Below are 21,118 nucleotides of genomic sequence, written 5' to 3'. Positions count from 1 at the left end.
ACCAAAATCGATTACTTATTATCGATAGAATTGGAGAATCGACTGATGCAACGGTTTTGCGGTATTTTTCTATCAAGTAGGCAACAAGTAAGTTCTGCAATTTAAAATCTAATTAATTATTATTTAATATATTTTAAGTAGAATTCAGTTTCATGTTCCGATTGCATTGCAATAAGTGCGGCCAGTTAAAGGCTTCTGAGCCTAATCGTCCCTTTTATATAACGCGCTGCCAGCACATTGCCTGCGGCGTTTGCCTTGCTGCTCAAAAGACCCTTTGTCCCATCTGTCAACGGCCGTTTCAGGGCACTGAAATCAATGCTAGCCTCCCGAGTCCCGTGGCAAGCTATTTTCAGGATCCACATCATCTGCTGGAATTATGGAAAAGGATTAGCAAATTTCAACATGAACAAGTAGCATCGGACAATTTACATTTTTGGCATCGCCAACAGAAAGCGAAAGACGTTAAACGGGATCTCGAAGGCCTAACCAAATTGTCAGCTACTCTTTCCAGTAAAAATGAGAGGGAGAAACAAAAAATTAATAAAATTCGCGATTATATCAACCATTATGAAAGGGCTTTGGAGTCAGATAGAGATATATCGGGTGAGATTTCAAACAGCTCCCACGGACTCGGATCAAATACATCATCGTCGCTTGCTACGGACAATACAATGTCAGATGAACATTTGCGTTCCCTAATGAACATGAGTTTGAGTTCGAGTGGATCGGGATCCGATGGCCAACCAAAAACTAAACGTCGTCGCTCTGCCGCTGATGTAAATTCTGTATCATTTTTTCACTTGTAAATTACATAATTACTTCACCATTAATTTCCCGATATGGGTGAATTTAAAACACTAATTACATTACTTTGTAAATAATATCATAAGTTGAAATAAATATATATTTTCGTTGAGTATTTAGGTTAGTTCAAATATTGCGGCGATCAAGTGGTCTATCGATTGGCAATTTGATTATCTGGCAACACTGACAATAAAAGGTTGACATTGAGTGGCGTCTAGATGACGCCACCTTGGTAAATATTCAAATGGAGCCGTTTTAATTTATGTAAAAACCTTCAGTTAAACACACCTACTAAGATATTCGAGGAGCCTCTATCTAGCCTTATTGACAGCCTAAGGGGTGAAAGCAATTAAAAATTGAGCACGCCCAACAGTTTTATTGTCTGTAAAAGTTGCTCTACAATATGTTAATCACTATTTTTTGTGTGTGGTTAATGAATTCAAAGTACTCGCAGCATCTCAAACTCATGCATTTTTCTGTATATATAATTTCGAAAACCAGGTGTGCAAAGGTATTTAGTTGAAATTCGGTTGCCAAACCGTGTGGTTGTTTGTTCCTGTCTAAAGCAAAAACGCAGGATATTGTTGCAAGGAATATGCGTGATGAGGATCTTCAATTGGCTCGGCAAATGGTGGCCGCAGCTCAAACAAATTCCCATTCCATTTCAGTGGAGGATGATATTGATGAGGCAACAGGGGGCATTTCATCGCCAGGTAACTCACCGCGACCATTGAGAAGGCATCGTGTGCTGGATCTCAATGAGAGGCGTAAACAATTTCGGTGAGTTTCATTTGGGAGAAATTTTCTAAAAATAAAACAAAGCTAACGGGCGAAAAAAAAACCAGCAGACGAAGGGAGTTAAAAATAAAACAAAAAATCCGAATCACGTGCCTCTGGAAATTTGCATATTTGTTGAGCATATATTTGCGTAGTCTTTTGTTTAGAAAAGCAAACATACGTATGCAATTAGGTTTTTTATACGCGAATGAGTTTGCATTTGCTGAAATATTCCATTCAAAAAATTGCGCTTCAATTTGTTAGAAATTATCCAACACTATAGTACATTTGTGACAGCTGACCGTTAGTGCTGCGAAACGTAGTATTTACGTGCAAATTCAGAAGAAACAAAAATTTAAGTTTAGTTTTTTTTAAAGATATCTTTAATGTAGTTATAGTGTAAATCACTAATTACTCAACTGCTGCTGCTGAGAAAGTTGTTTGTGCCTCGGGCACATATCTTGGCCACGCCTCGTTCATTCAGTTTTACGTCAAACAATCAAAGAAATGTCTGCAGCATCCCAGGCAACGGACGAGCCCATTGGGGAAAAGCTTCCCGATGCTGGAGATGCAACTGGTAGCCTCAGTTGGTGGTGGTAAGAGCACAATCCTACATTTTTATTTCTTATCAGTTAACTTCTTATTATTCTTGCTGTTGCCTTATCTTAGGTTGAGTGAACTCGCTTGAACATCGTAAATTGATTCAATTAGTTTGTTGTGCCAATGCCAATTCACTTTCAATTTCTATCTTATTGTTGTCTACTATACCAATCAATTCGAATTCAAACGATGTCAAAATTAAAGCTACTCTTTCCTCATCCTGGCGGCTGTTCTGTTATCAATTAAAGTTTTCTTTCTCATTCACTTCTATGCCACTCTCTTCCGTCTTCAGGGAGACAAACACGCAAGATGGATCAAAATATACCGTTACTGCTTACCTTCTACGTCATAAATGATACGGCAGCAACAGTTAAAACTGCAGATTTATTGAGTATCACTGGAACTGATAACTGAATCGATCTCGACGGATCTTTTTAACGTCTATCTATAGTCTTTTGCATAATTTAACCGATCCATTGACAGAAAATATCGTTATAAAGATCGTTCTAACAAGTTAGACAATCTCTTGTAGTAATAATACTATTATATTATTATTTCTGTCGTCATAGGAAATTCTTTTTTACCCTATATTTTGTCTTTTCTGTCTCGACTTGCCTGCACATCGATTTTTGACGTCACAGGACTCATTCCCTTGGCGTATCTTCTGGCTGCTGTGCCTTGCTACGCCCTCACCCTCTACGATCAGCTGTTTATTTTGGAATTGAAATCACATATTTCTTTTTGGTTTAGTGGTTTTGTTGATTTCTTTTTGTTTGCCAGTTGTTGTTGACACACGCGATCGTCAAGTTGACAGTTTTTTTCGCCTTTAATTTAGTTGTGTGTTTGGTTAATTTTTTTGTTCGTCGTAAAAGAAAACTATCTTAGCCACAGCAGCAGCAAAAAGCCATCGCCTTTACGTCCCTCGCAGTTGTTTTAGTAATTAGCAGTTGCAGTTGAGAAAAAAAAGGGAAAACTAAAAAAGGTTTCTATCTTGGCCATGTCGCACCGTTTATACCCTCGCATTCAGCCCTGTAAGAACTATTTAGTCCTAAATAGTTGAACTTGAAGGAGGTTTAGTTAGGTTTGTCTATATAAATGTTGAGAAAATAAATATGTTATTGTTGACTTTCTTTGATTCAAATTATTAAAAAACCGTTCATTAGTTTGGTTCGGTTGTATTGATCCTTCAAGAAATACATAATATTCAGATTAGTTTACTGTAGTAAGAATTAATAGATAACAAACAAATATTGTTAAAAAAAAGTCCCGCATGTCAAAACTAAATTTTGCATCAATTATTTTATTGATACTGAAAATCAATTTCTTTTTTTTTTTAAAAAGGTATATTTTCAAAAAAAAATTTACTAATATACAAAGGTCATATAACTTTAAAAAACAATTTTTGTAAATACATTTATATTTTATTGTTTTTTTTCTAGAGTTATCCCAAACTAGATAGAAGTATTTTTGTTTTAATTTCAAAGAAAAGCCTCTTTTAACTCAAAGAGTCATAGATTCTTATTCAAGAAATTCTTTACTGTTGACAATCCTCCTAACAAAGTGCATAGACTCTTTTTAGTTTGGGTATAAATATTACTTTCTCTTCAAGACATTTTGTTGTTGCAGTTTGCTTAGCTCATTAATTTTGCGTGGGCGTTTAACATTTTACTGACAAAAAAAAAATACAAAATGAAAACAAAAATAACCTTGGTCCCTTTTTTTCTGTTTCTTTAAACAAAAATGCCGTCAGACAGCATTCCAAAAAAAAAAGAAACAAAAAAAAAATGTCCGCTTTTTGTGTGCGTTCGGTGACTTGGCAAATTTAGCATGTTTTCCTTTTTTTTAAACAATTTTAGTTTAAGTTATTAAAGCCATGGCCTGTCTGTCGGACATTGATTTGGCCACTTTACATCAGCATCGTTTGGATCAGCGATGGCATTATGGTTTCCACAATCATCATCATCAACATCATCATCATCATTATCATGAAGGCGATATGGCACGTTTTTGCCTAGAACGTAATCTGCTTAAAAAACTCCATGACGATGAGAATGGAAATTGCTTAAATCCAGTTGAAGAGGAAATTAGAAAATCCTCAAGTCTCGACAATTGTCTGAGACAACGTTCTGGCACTTGGCCGTAAGTTTTATAACTAACTTTAAGATTTTCATTTCTCTTTTCCAAAATTTATAAAGAATCTTCATAATCATCGTTTAATTAGATGAGTCAAGATCAGATTGCAATGTTTGATGAACTGTTAAAACATACATATATATTATTCGATTGTCCTTTTCTAGTCCAGATGTTACAAATACCTTTAATACAAATGTCAATACCTCTATGGTAAAAAAATTAGGAATCCCGATTTTTTTATAAATATATATCTCAAAAAATATCTTATTTAGAATACATAGGTAGATAATAGGCCTAAGACGATCTGTTCAATCTTTGTTAAGATTTGTTTAGATTATCTGGAATAGTGGTGATTCCTCTGACATCCAATGGAATATTCTTCCTGTTCTTAATAGATCTAATCCAGAATCTCTCGTCCTATACTTTGCGAGTTTATCAAATCTAAACCGTTCTGGCTGATCTACAAGTTTGATATGTGCAATTTTGTGGTCATATTCATATTATATTGCATTCCTCATAATATTGTTCTTAGTTTTAATGAGTAATTTTTAGGTAAAAACAATAAATTCTTGGATTTATATGGGCCTTAAAAGTAAATATATAGCCACGTGCCGCGATCGTAATCCCACACAATGAACATACATACATACAGAACATATAGTTCTAAATTCAATTGCCTTTTTTTTTTTGTATATACAAAACTTGATAAAATGTAAATATTTAGTTTATTTTATCTGGAACATATTTCTTTAATTAAGTTTTCAAAGTATATTTAAATGGGTTTGTTTAAGAATTATTATAATTTCTTAAAATTAATATTATTGTCCATTGTTCAATTTAGTGAAGTTTTCCTGTAATGGTTTTTATTTTTTTTTGAACCGAAAGGGCAGCAGAACCGTTATTGATTTTCGGTTATTGTCGCCGGACTGTAAATTGAATTGATTTGCGACTTGCGACTTACGACTTTCTGTAATGAATTTTGCATGCCAATTTCCAATTTTTGTTGTTTTTTATGTTAAATAAATTCAGATTATCCACGCCGCAGGAAACTTTTTTGTTGTTTTTGCTTTTTGTTGATTATACACATATGTACATATGTAGCCGGGAAACGGGTGGCCATTCCCTTAATGCCAATGTGTTCCCTTTCACTCACATGCTGATGACCTGCCCACTAGTTGCGCGCACTCTTTCTCTCTCTCGGTCGCGCTCTCACCTTCGCTTTACACCCACAATATTTACATTTACCGTTGTCTTGCCACAGTGTGTTGCCGACAAGCCAAGGGAACAGTCTAACTAGGGAGAGGAAAAGAGAGATAGAGATAGGGAGAGAGCGAGAGACAGTCACTTATGTGGAAATATTTTCTATAAATAATGTTGGCTTGTGAATTAAAAAGATATTAAAGGGAATAGACTCTTATAATGGAAATGGAGCTACTTAACGATGGCAATAATAATACACCCAAGTCTCCTACTCTAGACAGGAAACGCCTCTTGAGGTGGAGTCCTCCGCAAAAAGCTTTCCATTTTCATTTCTAATTTTAGACTTTCCTTTCTGTTTTGTCTTTGCTAGGCGTACACGCAGTTTGAATGCCCCATCGCCGGTACAACAATTTGGACCATGTGGACGCATAATGACCAATTCCGCCATGGTGATGCAAATCCAAGATCCGGCAAGTCAACGTCTCACCTGGTATAAGCCGCCACTCACAGTGCTGGTCATTAAGAAAGTGAGTGATGCCTCGGTGTTGGCACCATTTGTTCAATTGGTGGAATGGTTGCTCCAAGAGAAGAATATGGTCGTCTGGGTCGAGTCGGCAGTTCTAGAGGATTCCCTGCTCAATGAAGATGTGAAATTTAAGGCCATCAGGGATAAGCTGGTGACATTTAAGTCAGTATAAATATAGAATCTCTCTTGTTTTTGTATAAAGTGAATATTTCTCTTGCAGAGATGGACGTGATGACCTAACTGATCGCATAGACTTCATAGTTTGCCTTGGAGGCGATGGGACTCTACTCTATGCTTCGTTGCTCTTCCAGCAATCTGTGCCTCCTGTGATGGCCTTTCATTTGGGTTCACTTGGCTTTCTAACACCCTTCCGTTTCGATAATTTCCAAGAGCAATTGACCAGTGTTCTGGAGGGACATGCTGCTCTAACTTTACGCAGTCGTCTACGTTGCGTTATGCATCGCAAGAGCGAGAAGCGGCAATTGATTCATACGGAGGCGCCACCCAATAGTATCCTAGTGCTTAACGAAGTTGTCATCGATCGCGGTCCATCGCCGTATCTGAGTAATATTGATTTATTCCTGGATGGCAAATATATAACCTCAGTGCAGGGTGATGGTTTGATTGTCTCAACGCCCACCGGGAGTACAGCTTATGCTGTGGCAGCTGGTGCTTCCATGATACATCCCTCGGTGCCAGCCATTATGGTTACGCCGATTTGTCCACATTCGCTGAGTTTTAGGCCCATTGTGGTTCCCGCTGGTGTGGAATTAAAAGTGAGACTCCTATCACCAAACCTTGAAATACATTTTAAGCACATCTAATTCCTTTTAGATATCTGTTTCGCCGGAGAGTCGTAATACTTCCTGGGTCAGTTTTGATGGCCGTAATCGTCAAGAGCTCTTCCACGGTGATAGCTTGCGGGTGACCACGTCGATATATCCAGTACCCAGCATTAGTGCTCAAGATCAAATCTCTGATTGGTTTGCCTCCCTTGCTGATGGTCTGCATTGGAATGTCCGGAAACGACAGAAATGCCTAGATGAGTTATCAGATTTGACAGCATCTGGTTCCGAGGATACAATCGATGAAATTGAGAATATGAAATTGTACGATAATTAGTACGTAAGTCTAAATGGTTAGATTATTATCTTATAAGTTATCCTAGATGTTAGTCTTTTTCTACTACTATTAGTGATTTCCCCTGTCCCGCCCCGAAAAAAAAAATTGTTGTTTATTAGTTAGTTTAGTAATTCAATTATCGCTTAGAATGGAAATGTTTAAGCTCCATTTATAGTTGCCAAAAAGCAATTAAACAAAACCATTTTTATCTTAATAAGCTGAACAGCAGTGTAAACTATTAATCTATACTATATAAATAGTCTATACTCATCGATATATATTAGTATATGTTTATGTGTGAGTGTGTGTGTTGGTGTGTCTACCACTTGTTGTTGTTGCTCACCTCGTAATTGTCTGTAGCTATTGATGCCTTAGTTTCAATTTTTATTGAACAATTTGCGATCTCACGCACTTGGGCTTGTCAAGAAGAAAAAAAATATATACATAGATATGTATATATTTTTAAATATTGAAAGTGAGCCAAGCCGACACGACGATGTCGCACCCTCAGGCCAGCCCAGATCATGCCATTACTAGTTTAAGATTTGCTTTGTGTGTGCCCCATTGTGTGACTTTTTTTTTGCACTGCTGGTGTGTTTTTGCCTTTTTTGCTGCGTTGTTATAACGAATTCAAGGTGGTGCGTGCTTATCTAGTCATATGGCTAAAATGCATTCAAAAATCTAGCAATAGTTCAGTTTGAGCATTGCCCGTGTTCGGTTTATACTCAAAATATTTTTGCTGTGCGTGGGTTAATTTTCTGTTCTGTGTGCGTGTGAGGTGTCAATAGCAAAATGAATGTGGAAGATATGCAGAAAGCCCAAGAGTTGGTCAATTCCTCACCGGGCGGCTCACCAGCGCCCTTGAGGAAACTAATGCCTAGGGATTTGATGGATAAGAGGAATCAATTTCGGTAAGTTCAGTACAGAATGCCACATAAAAAGAGTCTAGAAAGGGTTTTAATAATATACGCTAATTGTTAGCTGTTTTTAATTCTTCTTAAATCTATTAAATGTTTTAATGGAAGCTTAACAAATTGTATTCACAATTTAATATTATAGTAACGACGTTTGACTCATTTCTTTCATTGCTTAGACAAGTATCGCAATATTAAAAAATAGTAAACAATCTCCCAATGGCAACAACAACTATATTTCATTCATTATGGTTTATTTATCCAAGAGTACATTTTTTTAAATTTGCCCGCCCAGTCAGGTTTGCTCCGATAATGTCGATTTTTTAGCCCTTAGGACTTTTTACTCAGACCTTGGCACTTTTTACAAAGACCTTAGCACTTTTGAAAAGTGATATCGATATCTATTTATCGAACTATCTGCTAACCAGCTGTTTATGTGTGTCTGTTTTTGTTCGGTTGTGCGTGTGTGTATATTTGTGTGTGCATAAATTAAACAACAATTTAAAAGAATTAACATGTCCAACTGGAGTCAAGTGCAATAACAACAATAGAACACAAAAGAAATTAAAAAAGCAGCAGCGACACTCAGAGTTGAAAGCTTTTTTTTGTGTCATGTGGTACCAAGAATATAAAGAGGAAAAAGAAACCCAGTGAAACTTTTATAGGTCAAATTTGTGTAAGGATATTCTGCGCAGGACATCAGCATATAGCTAAATAACCACACAATGTCCTCGTCGAATTTAATTGCCGCAACACCTGCTCAAACTGTGCCAAAGGCCAGTGCGAATTCCAATTCCACTATTAATGCCAATGGCGGCGGTGGCTGTGGAGGTAGCTGCTCCTATAATGACCACGAGAATCAGCTGCTGAATGTAAACAGTGCAAGGGTCAATAGCTCATCGTCAGCGGCATCATCGGCACCTGGTCCTGGCCCTGGTGGCGACATGGAAATGCGTTGGTGGTGGTAAGTTCCCAAAAAGGGGAGGAGTTAACAGTGCTAACAGTGGAATGTAAGCCCATGTTTTGGCGCTCGTCCATTAATATGGCCTTGTTAATTAATTTATAACTTGGCTTTATGTCTCTATATGGGCCATAAATCAATACATGTATTCGACTCTGACCAGCTCTGCATGAGACGGCGTTAAAATTCATTAGAAATTAATGAGAGTATCTTGAAGCTCTTGTTCCCACTGTAATTATCATTACAGCGTTTATATAACAGAGCCATAGCTTACAGAGGCACCTGTTCGCTTCGCTCTCGCGCTTACTCCAGTGCATTGATCATACGACGCGTGGCCAGTGATGCGTGGTGGAGAAAAGGCTGAAAAGCTTAAAGTTTTCCAAGTGTCTCTTTAAATTTAATTATTGGAACTGAGTTGGGGTACCCAAATTGAAACATCAGGAAATGTTTCAAAACTTGGAGTGAAAAGAAGTAGTGAAATAGCCTTTCCAAGAAATACATTTTACCTCTTGAACTGTTGAAATTGCGATATCCAAGACCGATTTACCCCATTAAAAGAAGAGAATTCACCCTCTAAAATTAATGCCAAGATCAGCTACTACAGAACAGATGATGTGGGTCCATTTGTGAGCTGCACTTATAATTTACTTCGGTCGTAGGATCGTTTTGAAGGAACGGCTTAAAGTTTAAACTAGGCTATAGTTAGCTCCTGCAAGAGGTCAATGTTGTTTAAAAAAGATATTCAAAACTTTTACATTATCTATATCTACATTACTTCTTATAATTACACCCAATTTTTACAAAATGTAGGTCGATATTCGCAGAAACATTCTCTATGAATGATTAAAACAAAACAGTTTTCACACATATTTTACACCGTACTTGAAAGCTGTTAATCTGGCTTAATTTTAAATGTTTAAATTTAGCTATTTTAAAGCTAAATTGTCCAGCATTTTTATTTGTTTACATATGCTCACGCTCTGTCTCGGATCGCTGTTCGCGTCTGCTGACTGCAATATACTTTTATTTTCGAAATTTACAATTTAATCACCTTTTTAACGTTTTCCGTTCAGTTATCGCTCGTTCACTAGACAGCGCGGTTGTGGTTAGCTCTCTCTCGCACACACACAGCTTACTCTCTCCCTCGTCGCCCCTCGTTGGGCCTGACTCTGAACTGCTCTGCTTTGCTTTGCTCTCGGCGTGATCAGTTTTTTTTTCGGTCGTTTACCTGGTCAAGCTTTTTGGCAAGCTGTTGGTGTGTGTGTGAGTGTATGTATTAGCTCCATTTCGAAGTTTCGCGGCTTGTGCTAAAATAATAATCAATATTATATAATCGTGTAATTAGTGTGCGTTTGTGTGATTATTTTTTTCTAGCTAAATACATGACTTGGCATTTCTTGGCATCAGCAAGCCATCTAACCCACTTTCAATTTCTTTTATGGAACTGCATTTTCTTCCCCCCCTCGCAGCCAGGCCATAGACTCTCGGCTAATCAATCGTTTGCACTTTGACGAACAAAAACCTGTCTCACTTCACGTGTCATTTGAATTATTTATACGATTTTGACCACGTCAAATTGCATGCCGGCACGTTAGTTTCTCCTTCCGCGTCACTCCCTTGACCACGATCAAATGGAATGATTATCATTTTAGTATACTGCGCAGTCTGTTTCTATACTGCTATGCTTCTTTTTTCTGGTTGCAGTTAATTGATTAATTAATTTGTTGTCTAGCGTTTGTTTGCTTTGTAAGTTATTTAAAAATTCGTTGCATCTATTGTGTTTGAGAGGCCAGGGGATGGCGGCTGCTTGAGGTTGGGTGTTGGAGGTGGGAACAGTGTCGGCCTTCTTTGTTTCTATGCTTCCTGGTACACAAAAGTAAATGGAGAATTGCCGCCACCTTTGTGGGTCTTTTTCTTTATATATACTTTGCTTGTTGATTGTTGTGTAATTTATGATAGATTACAAAAATGAGAAAAAAAAAGAAACGAACGGCAACCTAAGTTTGTCGTTTACATCAACAGAATACGTAGTCCTTATATAGAGAAAACAACTATTGTCAGATAAGAATAGGTCTCTTGACACTATAAAGGTGGTCCATATAGTTTTGATTACTTCAGTTAGGCTTATCGCCTCAAGTCCTCAAGGGATTAGTAGAAACTATTTGTGTTTTAGGCTAAGTTTGAGTATAGAAGTACAGTCATGCTAAATGCTTAGATTGTTGTGAGCAAGATTCAACTCAAAAAATAGGAATTTTCATCGAATTCATCGAATTTTTTCTATAATTTTAGTCTTTGCTCATCTGAGACGTTCTACTTAAACTTTTTAGTACAACCACTTTAAAAGAGTGGTTAATCCAATAACTTCAGAGTCAGAGTTAATCAATAAACTTGATTATATTTTAGTTTAGGATATCCATTAGGTTTGGGAAACTGTTTAAATTTCTTGTACTTATTGCATGGTATTGGAATTTATATGAAATTTATACAAAAAGCTATCAAAAATTATCCCTAATATCTCGTCCTCATGCTTGTTTCAAACCATTGCATACAAACAACTAATTCATTATATTTCTGAACCGCTCCTTACTAAAAAGAGTTAGATCTAAATAGTTTCTGAATTGACGTAAAGTGTCTATAATTGAGTCTCTAAATAGTATTTGACGTAATAGGTTTGGTAATTATTTCTACAGAAATTTGTCACAATTTTCAAATAAGTTTGTTGCTAGTTCATGATCTTTGAAAACTGTCGTCAGACATATTTAGAGAAATAGTTTCTGAAAGTTTGAAACCGTTGCAATAGCTGTCATAAAAATTTCTTACGGTTGTCATTTGTGAAACCTTCTTCATAATTTCCATATAATTGACCTTTCTCTCTAATGAACTGTTAATGACCCATCCGCATTGACGCAAACATTTTTCGTGTGTCTCTGTGTTTGGAAAACACTTTTGTCGAGCTGTCGCATTTACGATTGCAGGTCACGTCACGAATTCTAGATTAATAGCCGACTGATACAGTTAGTCTGTCCGCTTAATGGACATCAGATCGAGCTTATATATATGTATATAATTGTGGCCTAAGTGGCGTACATATTAAAAGGTTGTTGACCAAAAAAAAGAAACAAAATAAAATTAAATATTTTTTCGTTAGTTTCGCTTATGCAAGCAGCAAGCAGACTTTTTTTTTGCAAATTGATTTATACTTGACATGGTTTTTGTGTGTTTTTTGCCTCGTTCGGTTTTTGGGCTTAAACACGAAAAAATAAAAACAAAGTTGGTCAACCCTCGGAAGCTTGGCTAATGACGCATTGAGCCTTGGTTTTGCAGTGTTTTCAATCTTTAGTAGTAGATATCTTCCCACTCTGTTGACGTCAATGCCGGAACTAAGTATCTCGATATGTATATTGCCCGTTAGTCTGGCCAAAAACAAACAATAAAATCAAAAAAACAATCCGCAAAACAGTTTATGGTTAATACAAAATTTGCCATTAAACCGGTTAAAAGTTGTTTCTTTCTTTCTTGTCTTTTTTTTTTCTTGTCGGCTTTCTGTTGTTATTATTACCTGCACACATACATGAAAATTTATTGAACTGTCTTTCGTGGTTAACACCTTTTTTTTTCATTACAAAATCAGGGCAAGGTTAATTTTGTTTACCCCCCATCTTTTGTGAAGAAGAAGAAATGCCAAGTTCATCGTTAAGTGTGAAAAAAATGTAATATTTTATAAATGAATTTTCCAAAACAAATTTAGTTATTAAAAATGACCTGCTTATCGGACATTGATTTGGCCACATTGCATCAGCATAGGCTAGAGGAACGTTTTAGCTATAAACTGGCCTGGAGTGGTGGCAGTCCAACAACAATCAATAATCATTATAATGACTTACTAATACGCCACAATCAATCATCAACGCCACGCCATCGTGGTCTGTCAAGGACAAGTGAAACAATTAGAAGGGATACTACGAATAATACAACAACCAAAGGAAAATGTACAGTCTCAACGCCAGACAAAACACAAACTCACATTAGTAGAGAGAGATCAGCTCATCAGGCCTCTGATAATGATGATGATGATGGCTATTTCACATCAACAACTCGACGCAGACGTAGCGGCACCTGGCCGTAAGTAAAATAAAATATTCCAACAGCTGATTGAGACCCCATTATAATACTATATATGGTGTAAATATATATATATAGAGAAAGAGAGAGAGACACAAAATCGTCTGTGCTTATCAAAATCAATTTTGTTAAACATTGCCTCTGGGCGTGCTCTGTGATAAGATTAATTTGACTTGAGCGCGCCGCTCCTATTTGTTGTCGACCTTATCGCAACATGGTCAAGTCACTTGTTGTGTAAAAGTAAAGTGTGCACTTAGGCGCCTTTGCTTATCACCTAAGATTTGTATACAGAAAACAAAACAGTAAATTGATTTACAAAATATGAGTAATTTGGCATATAATAGAAGGCAGGTTTAATTTCACAACTGCGTATCAGCATGACACGTAAATTGGGCAAATGATTTGACAGTTTTTTTTTTGTTTTTGCTTTTGTTATCTTTAAAGATATTATTAAATTTCGAGTCTTTTCTAACTTAACCCCTGTTAACAAAAAGTAAACTTATACGAAGTACTAATACCCTTTTGGTGAATGATATGTAGTAATGGAATGCTACTAAAACACCTTACCTAACAGAGTTGTAAAAATTTTTAAAATATTTGAAACCTCATTTTCAATTATAGATTTTTTTGTTTGTTTTTGGATTACTTATTAATGTTACTTAACCTGACACATTTGTGCTAAATATAGTGTAGTCTATTTAGGTATGGGAAAATTCGCAAGTTAATAATATGAAGTGCTAACATTGAGATTGACCTCGAATGTTTAGAGTTGGCTGGAAAAAAGTGCTGTCTCACTACTCCCAAATTTGAGATAGAATCTTTTGTTATCAAACTTACTCGCCAAATAGCATAATCTTACATTAGCAGATTTAATGTCTTTCAAGTCTTTAACATTATTTATTATATTTCGATTGTTTTAAGGACATTTCAAGTTGTTGTTGTTGATTTCATCAAAATCAAAGCCGCAGTTTCCAGTTTTACTTTACTTTTCTTTAAGGTTATGTATTTCCGCTCCGTTTGACTTAAAGTTATGTACTATTTATAATATTTTTATGGAATTTAATCTCCAAATGGTATAACTGACTCACATCACTGTTATATTTATCCCAAAAACAGATACAATCCCTAAGTTTCAGTTACAATCCTTTTTAGTTTTAAAAACAATCTTTGAAAATGCATAAAGTGGCTAAATATTTGCTGTCTCACAATTTGCCTCCAAAATTTAACTTGGCGGATTCTCTAATTGAACAAATCTTTAAAATCAAAGAATAAGCCATAAAGTGAACTCAATTCTTAATAATTTAATAATTTTTTTAATTCTAAACCAGTCTTTAAAAGTTAAGAATATGAAGAAAAGCATACTGTCTCACAACTCCCAATTTTTTTCGCCATTTGCATAAAAGTGGGCTATACTTGTTACTCTTCCACAGATCTTTTATGTGTTAGTCTAGTATGCTCATTTCGCAAGGGTATTAGTAACCAAATATTTGAGTTATTTTTTAAACATTTCTTACACACTTCAGTCCTTGACCTTTCTGCTCAGTTCGTCGCATTCATTGAATATTTTGGAGTGTTGTTGATGTTTCTTTTCATTTTTATTTTGGTCATTTGAAAAACGAGTTTATTAACACCTTTGATTGGGTGTACTACGATGGCGCCGTGTGTTAATTTATAGCTAAACCATAAATATTATGTGTGTAGGTTTTTTTTTTTAGTTTTTTTCTGAAATTCCTTTTTTTTTTTTTTGTTTTTTTGCTTATTTTTATAATTAATTTAATGATTTGTTTTGAAGAACTTGACGTTGATGCCGTTGACGGTGCCAGTTTGTGCTAGGCGCCATTCATAAAGTGTTTCTACCACCTGGCTAGTGGCTGGCTCGATGGCTGGCTAAGTGTCTGTCTGTCTGGCTTTGGCTCACTTGAAATTTAAAGTACCAAAGTTGGTTTCCAGGTCAGATTTTTTGTGTTTTTTTTTTTTTTTTTAATAAATAATTTGCATTAAGTCTAGTCTAGGTATGCTAGACTTAATTTTGTCACTTGTCTGTCGCGTGTTCACATGCATTTAGTTACGGTATTAATTAATGCGAGAGTGAAATGGTAATTGGTAGGTACTTTACTCGATAGGTTTGGGCACAAAAGTCAATGATGCGAATATTTTTCGCATTGCTTTTGCTTTGACTTCGCTTGACGTCGTTGTCGTAGTAGTCGTTGTCGTCTCTGGCGTCATCATTATCATTGCCACCAGTTCAGTCCAGTTGGTAGTCGGTGTCCCTATCATTTGGTAGCAAGTCTTAGCCCCCTCTAGATCCATTTCAGTTTAGTCTGTCATTGTTTATTGAAGCGCATTGTTCTGCGAAAAGAACATTTAGTACAGTTGACACTTGTTGTGTTCACAAAACTGTATCTATATACATGAATATATATTAAAATGTTGTTGTTTCTGTGGCGTTGTAAGTACATAAATACATATATATTGATTAATGCAAATTCCTTCAATCAAAATTCCTTGTTCCATTGTGTGATTCGTGGAAATAAGAACATGTTTAATTGTCGCATGAACTGTTTATGCGTCATTTGTGTTGCACTTGTTAATGAATTTCTTACCACATTCATGAATCAGCTGTTTACAGTGGATCGAACGTTGTTAACAAGCAAAGAAGGCAAAAACCGAAACCAGAATGTGCCAGAATAAAATTTGAACGTGCAATTTGGTGTAATTTGTGTTTAATCCTTTTATTCGACAAGTGAACTGTGCAAACAATGTTTTTCTGGAAAACAAAGACCATATTTTAAAGTTTAAAATTCTTGTAAATTAAATTTGCTTGAAATTTACATCTTACCAGGAATATGTTTTTAATGCCAACAAATTAATGAGTAAGAATGTTCCCAAAAGAAAATTTAGGGCACAATTATTTTTGTGAAATGCCAAAAAGTTTTATTTTTCGAAACCAGTTTAAACACGCTTTTTAAACTACTTTATGGCCTATTATTTAAACTCTTTTAGCATGAGTTCTACACATAAAGGCTAAATAAATTTAATATGCTGACTATGAAGTTTAATAGATCCATGTTTCATACTCGTGTTATTTAAATTAATTACCGTCATTAATATTCTTTTTAATTCTAATCTGAAAGTCAAATTTTCTGGTTAATTGACTAGCATAAACTATATTTTAAATATGTTTCACAAACACTTTACTGGCTATCTATTTAGAATAATTCTCATACAATTATTATCAAATGCTTTTAATTATTTTGAACAATTATGTTATTAAGTAAAAATTTAGTTGAGTGAAGGATTTGGCATTTCGTTGTTATAAAGTGCACTAAAAGGCTAAAAGTTGGGCCACATTTTAATATTTAAATTTAAATTATTACTTGTAAGTCAATATTTCATAAATTCATTTATTTTAGATTTTATTTAACTGTTGGCTCCTGCTATTCCTCTTCGCCAAGTTCCTACACTTTAAATAGTTTGTCAAGAAATAATGCAATGTTTTTATTGTAGTTAATCGCTGTATAGTTTTATAATAAAATAGATTAACATAGTTTCAATATGTAGCTAAAAAAAAAGTACAAGACTATATATTTTTTGTTAGACTTAATGAAAATCCATTTCAAGTGCTTTTATCTAATCTTGCTTATCATGAAATCGAAAAAAACAGCAAAAACAAAAAACAAACATGTAAATAAGTAATAAATATATATTTAATGAAATGTTGGCTAATCGAAACATCCATCAATCTGTCCAACAGATGGTTATAAATTAGAAATTGTTGCTCCATTTTGTGTATTATTATGATGGTTTTAGTGCATTTTATGGCTCATTTAATTAGTTTTCAATTTTCAGTTTTGATATCGTGACTTTTGCTGAGTCATTGCCAAGTCATTAGCATCAATCAATCAAAAAAAAAATTACTGAATTTAATAGATAAAGCTATGTCTAAAGCTTTGATTCCACCCACAAACGTTTAAACTTAACCTCTCTTTACTTCTCTCTCTTTCTCTCTCTCCGTTTCTCTGTCTCTCTGACTGACTCTCTGTCTCTCACCCTCTCAGTCTTCCTCATTGGCACTCTCAGCATGTGCAATTCCTGTTTGTTTGCGCTTTTCGAGAGGTGGGCGGGGGAGAGATTCAACAAGTTTTTGTTGTAAATGAAAACAAAAATAAATATACGTTATATACCTTTTATTCGAACAACCCAAAAACAACGAAAAGCAACAACAAAAAAAAAATAACAAAGTCCGCGCACTTTGCTTGCCAGTGATTCTGTAACCTTCGAGCGAGCCACAACATATTATATTGTGGTATCTGAGAGATATATTTCCAACAAGTTTTCAAAAAAAAAAAACTACGCGTGATTTTTTTGTTTTGTTTTTGGGTGTGGTATCAAAAATGCTGCAACATCAGAAATTGCAAAGAAAATCTTCACTTCAAGTGGTTGAAGATGAGTCCTTGCAGCAACAGCAACAGGATAAGAGTCTGCCAGCCGTAAATGAAAATCGTATTTTGAGGTCTCACTAAGAATGACGAAAGTTTAATCAAAAATTTGATTATACAAATTTTGTTTTTCTTTTTGTTTCTTTTTAGGCGCACTCGCAGCTTGAATGCTCCATCACCTTTCCAGCAATTTGGACCATGTGGACGTATTATGAAAAATTCCGCCATGGTTATGCAAATACAAGATCCGGCAAGTCAACGTTTGACCTGGTATAAGCCACCACTCACAGTGCTGGTCATTAAGAAGAAAGATTCTCAAGTTTTGTTGCCTTTTGTGCAATTGGTTGAATGGTTGGTCCAAGAGAAACATATGGTCGTTTGGGTAGAATCAGCTGTTCTCGAAGACAAACTGTTGCGCAATGATGTCAAATTGGATCAAGAGAGCGCCAAATTTCGTCAAGTTCATGGCGATTATGCGGGAGTACGTGAAAGATTCTTGGCTTTGCGTGAGAAACTGGTGACATTCAAGTAAGTAAAAAAAGACAAAGAGCTGTGCAATATTGAAACTTTGCCCCCAAAGTAGGGATGCGATATGCAGTCCAGGAATGTGCCTATTAAAACATTGAATGAAGTTTTTGAAATGTGCTTAAAAAATAAATCCCCGAAGTAAACGTTGCTTATAGACATTTCTGAAATAACAAGGCATAGGAAGAGTTTGAATATGAATACATTTCTAAGCTATTGCATACTAAAAGGGGCAAAGTTCTTCTATTTCACAGCTCTAGATTCTTCGCCTCTATTTTTACTTTTACTAAAATTGAATTCTTTTCTCACTTTTTGCAGAGATGGCCGCGATGATCTGACCGATCGCATTGATTTCATTGTCTGCCTTGGAGGCGATGGCACTCTGTTGTATGCCTCACAATTATTCCAGCAATCGGTGCCGCCTGTGATGGCTTTCTATTTGGGTTCTTTGGGTTTTCTAACACCCTTTCAGTGTGATAATTTCCAAGAGCAAGTGACCAATGTGCTGGAAGGTCATGCGGCTCTAACTTTACGCAGTCGATTGCGTTGCTCCATTCACCGCAAGGGTGAACGACGTCGAGAGTCGCTGCAACAGGCTAGCAATAATTTGCTAAAGCCAAGTCTGCAACGGCAACTCAACTATGTGGAGCTTAACAATGGACCAAGCCAGTTTAATAGCAGTAGCAACAATAAATTCAATAACAATTCAACACAGCTGACCTCAAATAATAGCATTCTGGTGCTAAATGAGGTGGTCATTAATCGAGGACCATCGCCATATCTGAGTAATATAGATATATTCTTGGATGGCAAATATATCACCTCAGTGCAGGGTGATGGTTTGATTGTCTCAACGCCCACCGGGAGTACAGCCTATGCAGCAGCTGCTGGTGCCTCGATGATACATCCCTCGGTGCCTGCCATATTGGTAACGCCCATTTGTCCGCATTCGTTGAGCTTTAGGCCCATTGTGGTGCCAGCTGGTGTGGAACTTAAGGTGCGCTTTTTTAAACCCTTATTAGATTATTTTGTATACTAATTAAAGTTTTTATTTGTAGATATCCATTTCCCCTGATAGCCGCAACACCTCACGTGTCTCATTCGATGGCCGTAATGATCAGGAGCTCAATCATGGTGATAGCCTGCGTGTCACAACATCCATTTATCCGGTGCCCAGCATCTGTTCTCAAGATCAAATCTCTGATTGGTTTGATTCCCTTGCCGAGGGATTGCATTGGAATGTACGAAAGCGTCAAAAGTGCCTGGATGAGCTATCAGATTTGACGGCATCTGGTTCTGAGGATGCACTTGATGAATTTGACAATCTAAAGTTATACGATGTCTAGATACGAAGTTCCCTCCATCCCTCCCTCTACCCCGAAATATATAGTGCGGCCAATATATATAGCAATTAGTTGTTTAGGGTTTCTTCGCTTCTATGTGCAATTTACAAAATACTTAACACAACACAAAAAACATAAAAAAAAACAAAACCTATAATACTCTATTGTAAATTAAAGTTAATTAACTTCTTTTGGTTGAGTTTAAAATGTTTTAATGGCATTGTTTTTGTTTTTAAGCTAGACAAATTTGTTTGTTTGTTATTCGCTTGTCAAACAAATGTTTAGATCTTAAGTTTTTATTATGGCTAATTGAAAACTCTGTACTTAAGCAAATTTATATAAAACAAAACAAAAAAGAAATACAAGAAAAGTGTAATAAAAAGAAGAAATTAAGGCAAGGAGCATACGAATAGAAATGTAATTAATTAAGTCAAGTCAGCAGGAAGAAGGCAATCAAACATGGACACTTAACAGCCAAAGGCACTTAACGAGAACAAAAGGGATAAGCCAAGGATAAATGGAGGGAAGCTCAAAAGCACAAACTAAAAAGGAAATGGAATAGAAATAGTTAAATGGTAACAAATGGTGGGCTATATGCATTTTTTTTATCTAAGATTGGGTAGGTATACGTAGATATATGGAAATTGTGGTGATCCTTTAAAGCCATATACTTCTTGTTTTATCTTTTGGAATGTCTTTAACTGTATAAATGGGGGAATTTTAAAATAATATCTTGCTGAGATGTCTAGTCGATATACTATGAGGATTTATAAGGGCTTTGTAAAGTCCGTGGATTCCATTATCCACTTAAACTCCTTTACGTAACTGACAACTTGAGTTGCAGATTTCATTTAGTTGCCTCATTTTTCTAATCACTTTACTACACTAAAGAGCTTAGTCAAACTGTAACTGTAAATTAAAAGGTGATAAGTTATGATGTTTCCAAAATTGTATAACAGATTTATAGAGGATTTATCGCAACATTTCAAAATTAAACAACATATGCCCAAAAAAGGTACATGATCAATTAGTTGACTCTAGATAAAATCGTAAGGCAATGATGTTTTGTAAAATGAGTAAATAACCTCTATTCTGTTCGTTGGAAAGATTTTAAATCATATATTAAGAGCACTGAGGTTTTGTTTTTAGAAATATTCAGAAAATCCTTCAAAACTCTTAACCTTGCGAATCTGTAGAATGTGAGTGGAAAATGTTATGAAGTTATCCTTTTAATAGTGACCAACAATTTGTAATAAAAAGCAAAGTATTCCAATATAGCCTAGTACAAGGTGGCGCAAAAGAAGTCATCCGGGCCAAAGAAAGTCATCCGATGTTGTTTGGCTCTCATTTTTTTCTAAATTAAAAATACCTATGTTTATTTGACCAATAAATTTCTCAATGCTTAAATAAGCAAAATTTAAAAACAGAATCAAAGTTTTTTTATAAAAAAAAAATGAAAGCCAAACAACATCGGGTGACTTCTTTTGGCCAGGATGACTTCTTTTGGCCCACCCTGTACTATGAAGCTCTAAGTTAGACAATTTTTTCAGTATTAGAAACGAATATTTATAATTTTGTCACTTGTTGAAAAATATTATTTAATTGATGCTTAAATTTTAAAATCGGTTAGAAATAGGCAAAAATGCAGTACA

General features: G+C 35.5%; 2 protein-coding genes across 9 annotated transcripts; both read left to right on the top strand.

Moving 5' to 3' along the window:
- Positions 1 to 147: 147 nt before the first annotated feature.
- Positions 148 to 853, top strand: LOC6640739 (RING finger protein nenya). Its single transcript, XM_002063962.3, has one exon. It carries the CDS (start codon positions 153 to 155, stop codon positions 804 to 806), a length of 654 nt encoding a protein of 217 aa, XP_002063998.1. The 5' UTR covers positions 148 to 152; the 3' UTR covers positions 807 to 853.
- Positions 854 to 1,384: 531 nt separating this feature from the next.
- LOC6640738 (NAD kinase) lies at positions 1,385 to 19,868 on the top strand. Of its 8 annotated transcripts, XM_023175122.2 has the most exons (8): positions 2,970 to 3,163; positions 4,038 to 4,320; positions 5,885 to 6,202; positions 6,261 to 6,816; positions 6,875 to 7,149; positions 17,749 to 18,126; positions 18,442 to 19,120; positions 19,182 to 19,868. In XM_023175122.2, exons 2-8 carry the CDS (start codon positions 4,055 to 4,057, stop codon positions 19,467 to 19,469), a joined length of 2,760 nt encoding a protein of 919 aa, XP_023030890.1. In that variant the 5' UTR covers positions 2,970 to 3,163; positions 4,038 to 4,054; the 3' UTR covers positions 19,470 to 19,868. The 8 variants fall into 8 exon arrangements, with proteins under 8 accessions (XP_002063997.3, XP_023030891.1, XP_023030895.1 ...); XM_002063961.4 differs by lacking the exons at positions 2,970 to 3,163; positions 4,038 to 4,320 and adding an exon at positions 1,385 to 1,584; XM_023175123.2 differs by lacking the exons at positions 2,970 to 3,163; positions 4,038 to 4,320 and adding an exon at positions 1,952 to 2,177.
- The last annotated feature ends 1,250 nt before the right edge of the window (positions 19,869 to 21,118 follow it).

The sequence above is a fragment of the Drosophila willistoni genome, assembly GCF_018902025.1.
Source record: "Drosophila willistoni isolate 14030-0811.24 chromosome 2L unlocalized genomic scaffold, UCI_dwil_1.1 Seg168, whole genome shotgun sequence".
Taxonomy (NCBI): Eukaryota; Metazoa; Arthropoda; class Insecta; order Diptera; family Drosophilidae; genus Drosophila; species Drosophila willistoni.
This window is presented reverse-complemented; position numbering and strand designations above follow the sequence as displayed.